This window comes from Penaeus vannamei, chromosome 14, assembly GCF_042767895.1.
Source record: "Penaeus vannamei isolate JL-2024 chromosome 14, ASM4276789v1, whole genome shotgun sequence".
In the NCBI taxonomy this organism is placed as follows: Eukaryota; Metazoa; Arthropoda; class Malacostraca; order Decapoda; family Penaeidae; genus Penaeus; species Penaeus vannamei.
In genome coordinates, this window is record NC_091562.1 from 31,749,108 (window position 1) to 31,754,107 (window position 5,000).

Sequence of the window (5,000 nt, forward strand, 5' to 3'; positions counted from 1 at the left end):
CTCCTTCTTCTCCTCCCTCTCCCTCTTTCTCCCCCTCCCACTTTCCTCTCCTCTCGTCTCGTCTCTCTCTCTCTCATTCTGTGAACCGGATCAACTGGTGACGTCATCCCACCACCTGCTTGCCAACGCCTTCGAAACTACAGTAGATAGTTCAATTACGGTTATCTTGTATGCATTAACATTACGTATATAGCTAGTGTCTACTTGATCTTTCGCTTTATTGGTATCCCTAGTTGAGTAGTTATGTTTTTTACTGATAATCTGTTCATGTAAATAGACAGCTTTCAAGGGCGACACTGTTGCTTGCAGATCAGTGACTAAGGACTGTTTGGTTGCTGTTTTATGTATTACTTTACCATCGTTATCTTTCGTTATCATCTTCCTTTATGAATGAAAATCGTAGATGATAAATCGAGAACCTGAAATGAGAGTTGACAGGTTTGGTGAAATAAAAATGCAAATAAATTATTAAATGATTAATGTGAAGGGGTTACTGAGTTCAGCGTGGGAGATCTCCGGCAGTTGACGGAGACACGATGCATCATTCAAGACAACAAAATTCCCTTTTATGTTGCATCGTTTCCTGTAGTCACTCCATGTCGTTTCGCATCATAGCCTTTCACCGCATGACAAGAAATGTCCCTCCGGTAATTACTGATAACGCAATGCTCATGAGATACCAAATTTGACCAACAACCTACATGTTTTCTCACGTTACAGCAGCAGTTAGTTCCGTATCTTCCTTTGTATTTCGTTTTTTTCGCTTCCTCTGACAATCAATATACTTGCGACTATTGTATGTTATCTAATCTTATCGATTTGTTCCCGTGTTCGATCTAATGGTACACATGAAGTCAGTAAACGGATATTGAAACACTCAATATTTACTAAGTTGCAACCTTATGAATGGAGCGGGGAGATGTCGCTAGGCGCAGTCAAGGTTAAATAGCGTGGCGTCCAACCGGCTAATCTTTTTGTTGCAGAGGAAGTAGCACATCACCTTATATTCCCGAAGATGCTGTGGACGTCAGACAAAACGTTGGATGTGGCGCTATATGCCATAGTGAGCTACATAGTCGGGCATTTGTTGAACTGTCTTGGCTTACCGAGTTTCTGGATGGTTTTTACTGTGGCCTGGATACTGTCTACTGGCACATGCTTATATCTTGCAAGTCTTGAGGTCAGTTTTTTTGTTGTAAATTGGTATTGGCTGTAGTCAACTACGGTGTTTTACCAATATTATAAATAGAATGTGTGTGTTTTATTGTTTTTTATGGTTCAAGTTAAAGGCGGGAACAAAGTTTCTCAAGGACGAGAAAATGGTACATCAAGGCATACAGCTGATGCCAGATAAAATATTTATTAATATAAAACCGATCAGTTGTCAAATATAATTATCCCCAGATATCCCCGGATAAGAAGGCAGTCATCGTGACAGGGTGTGACAGTGGCTTCGGACACGATATCGCACTGCAGCTGGACAAACTGGTAAAAAAAAATGTTACAGTTTAACTAGTCTATACCTTAAAGAAATGTGGTATACAGCTATACACATGAGGATATTTGTAACCATATATTTTTGTCATTTGGCCCTAGACTTGCAACTTGCAACTCCTCCATTTTCAGACTTCACGTGTTTTGTTCTTATCACTTATTTTAGAAGCGATATTAAGCAATTTGATACAGAAAATGCAAGCATGTATATACAAACTCAAGGTGACTTTCTCTTAGGGCTTCAGGGTGTTCGCAGGATGTCTTCTGGCAGATGCAGGAGGCCAGGGCGCCAAGGACCTGAGGGAAAAGGGGTCTGAGCGCCTCAAAGTCCTTCAGATGGATGTCACTTCGACCGATCAGCTTGAAGAGGCACTGAAGGACGTCGAGAAGCTCCTTCCTGACGACGGTAAGTCTTTCGGGGTCATGAGCCCTTCGTCAGTAAACATGAGGTAAAATAACATCTACCGCCTCTGTACCGAAAAATACGGTTGTTTTCACACAGCTAATGTAAACACGCTCGCAGGGACGTCATTTCAGCTTTTTCTTGGGGAGGGTAAGGGTGGCTAGGCGAGCGAAGAGACAAAGAGAAAATACTCTAGGTTCATTTTAAAGCTATAAACGGGTCTGTATATGTGAAATGCAATTTTAAAAGGGGGGAAATGTGATCCATGGGGGGGGGGGGGGCAAACCAGATATTGAGGGAGAGGTAACAGAATCCCAGCCCCTCCTCCCCCTCCCACCCACCCCTATTAACGCCACTGCCCACACACCAAAAGTAACGTTTCCCTCAACAGAAGTGCTGTGGGGAATAGTCAACAATGCGGGTATTGCCTTCGTGGGCGCCGTGGAGTGGGTCTCTTTAGAGAAATACAAGAGGACCGCAGAAGTGAACTATTTTGGACTTGTAGCTGCTACGAAGACTTTCTTGCCTCTCATCCGAAGGTCGAAGGGTAAGCATCTTAGCTCGAGACGTGGAACAAGATTTCCGTATGAAATGATATAAAAACTCCCCTTTCCCTCAAGAATGAGATGAATAAATAGAATAAAGATGATAATAAATAATTAAAAGATTAGAACTAGTTGTACCATAAAACATATTAAGCATTTTACAAACCCAAGTATCATATTGCATTATCTTTGTTATACCTTACTCTTTTGATACAAAGGTCGCGTTGTGAATATCGCAAGTGTTCTAGGAGGCATGGGCTTAGCTTGGTTCGGCTCCTACGGCGGCACCAAGCACGCTGTGGAAGGCTTTTCCGACTGTCTCAGGTAACCTTCTTTCCCCCAAAGAATTCGTTAAGATTTTGGCGTTGACGTAGTTTATTAGCACAGCTTGCTTGTTACTATTTGCTTGCTGATCGATAGGAATTGTAGATATATACTGTATAAACTTTCTGAAGCAATACGAGTAAACTAACTTTTTTTAAATAAAAGAAGTGTTTCTGAGTAGCGAGAACTACAGTCAATATGACGGCATGCTTAGGTATTTACATTAATTTACATTTATTACAACCGATGAAAATGACTATAACTATGCTACCACAACCAAAAAATGATTCTTTTTTTTTAGACATTTGCTTTCATTTGCAAATATAACTCCCATTCCTTTCTATACAGACTGGAGATGAGGAAGTTTGGCGTGAAAGTGTCCCAGATCGAGCCTAGCAGTTATCTCACAGGTAAAGGGATTTTTTTTTTACAGCAGAATAAAATAATGCTCATATTGGATGATAATTCAAAATGAATTAATAATGATGATAATAATGTTGATAATAACAATAATAACAACCATAGTAATAATGCAAATGATAATAATTATAATAACAATACTGAAAATACAAAGGTCCTCGGACTGTGCCATAGCATTCCATTTTCCTGCACTGCCCATCAGTTCACAAATCACATAAACTATTCTGCAAATTTCATAAAGAATTATTTTAATAGAATTACCGGGGATGATATGATACATTGAGACCTGCAACACCAGTTCAATATGGAACATGAAAGTAATGTTACAAGTTACAAGAATCATTAGCAATGAACAGGTTCAATAATCATTACTGTCGTTCTGATTGGATTGCAGAAATGACCTTAGTCCATCGACATAAGCAGCAAACAAACAGTTCACACAAAAATAAACACGAACAAAATCATCCTCACACAGAACACAAAGCAAATAATCACACACAGGAATAATATACCTGTCATTAATATGTCTATGAACTGTTCCGTATTCATCTTGTTTCGTATTTTTAGCCACGCAGCTCCTGACGAAGGAAAGGATAACCGGCCAGGCAGACGAATGCTGGGAGGGCCTGAGTGAGGAAATAAGATCGGCGTATGGCGAGGAGGCCTTCCGGAAAGCCTACGAAGGATACATGAACCATGGGGTGAGTCTCAGGGTACATGAACCATGGGGTGAGTTTTAGGGTACATGAACCGTGGGGTGAGTCTCAGGGTACATGAACCATGGGGTGAGTTTTAGGGTACATGAACCATGGGGTGAGTTTTAGGATATAATAACCATGGGATGAGTTTTAGGGTACAACAACCACGGGGTGAGTTTTAGGGTACATGAACCATGGGGTGAATTTTAGGGTACAATAATCATGGGTTGAGTCTTTGGGTACATTAGCCATGGGGTGAGTTTTAGGGTACATGAACCATGGGGTGAGTTTTAGGGTACAGTAATCACGGGGTGAGGTTTAGGGTACATAAACCATGGGGTGAGTCTTAGGGTACAATAACCACGGCGTGAGTCTCAGGGCAAATGAACCATGGGGTGAGTTGTAGGGTACATGAACCATGGGGTGAGTTTTAGGGTACAGTAACCACGGGGTGAGTTTTAGGGTACATGGACCATGGGGTGAGTCTTAGGGTACAATAACCACGGCATGAGTCTCAGGGCAAATGAACCATGGGGTGAGTTTTAGAGTACAATTACCACGGGGTGTCTTTGGGTACATTAGCCATGGGGTGAGTTTTAGGGTACATCAATTTTGGGGTGAGGATTTGGGTATAATAACCATGGGGTGAGAGTTTTAGGGTACAATAACCATGGATTGAGTCAAGGTATATTAACCGTGGGGTGAGTTTTAGGGTACAATAACCATGGGGTGAGTTTTGGGGTGCATTAACCACGGGGTGAGTCTTATTATTCTTACTATTACTATCCTCATTAATATAACATATTAAGGCTCATCCAAACTCGAGCCAATTTTGTAGATAAGAAAGAGAGCATTGAAGCTGACAACCAGCGAAAATGCGAGAGAAAGAGGGATATATCTCTTCATGTTGACAAATGTAGAAAAGGTATAAATGGCAATCAATATCTTCACAATACAAGAAATGTATTTGGCCGGTCTCAAATATATCTTATGACTATGATATATATTCGAAACCGGTCAGATACATCTCTTGCATTGTGAAGATGTATTTCCGAGGAATATGTATTCGAAACCGGTCAAATACATCTGTTGTATAGTTAAAATGTATTTCTGACG

At 40.8% G+C, this 5,000-nt stretch overlaps 2 protein-coding genes across 2 annotated transcripts in view; one reads left to right on the forward strand and one right to left on the reverse strand.

Annotated features, from left to right (window-relative positions):
- The window catches only part of LOC138864029 (D-beta-hydroxybutyrate dehydrogenase, mitochondrial-like), a 50,340-nt gene that overhangs the window by 8,938 nt on the left and 36,402 nt on the right, over positions 1-5,000 (reverse strand). The gene's annotated exons all lie outside the window — the stretch shown is intronic.
- LOC113811380 (D-beta-hydroxybutyrate dehydrogenase, mitochondrial) overlaps positions 890-5,000 on the forward strand; it is a 5,399-nt gene continuing 1,288 nt past the window's right edge. The window contains exons 1-7 of the mRNA XM_027363102.2: positions 890-1,180; positions 1,405-1,488; positions 1,732-1,900; positions 2,289-2,444; positions 2,661-2,766; positions 3,115-3,176; positions 3,754-3,887. Coding sequence (XP_027218903.1) covers positions 1,016-1,180; positions 1,405-1,488; positions 1,732-1,900; positions 2,289-2,444; positions 2,661-2,766; positions 3,115-3,176; positions 3,754-3,887 — 876 coding nt within the window. The 5' untranslated portion in view covers positions 890-1,015. The remainder of the gene's footprint in view (positions 1,181-1,404; positions 1,489-1,731; positions 1,901-2,288; positions 2,445-2,660; positions 2,767-3,114; positions 3,177-3,753; positions 3,888-5,000) is intronic.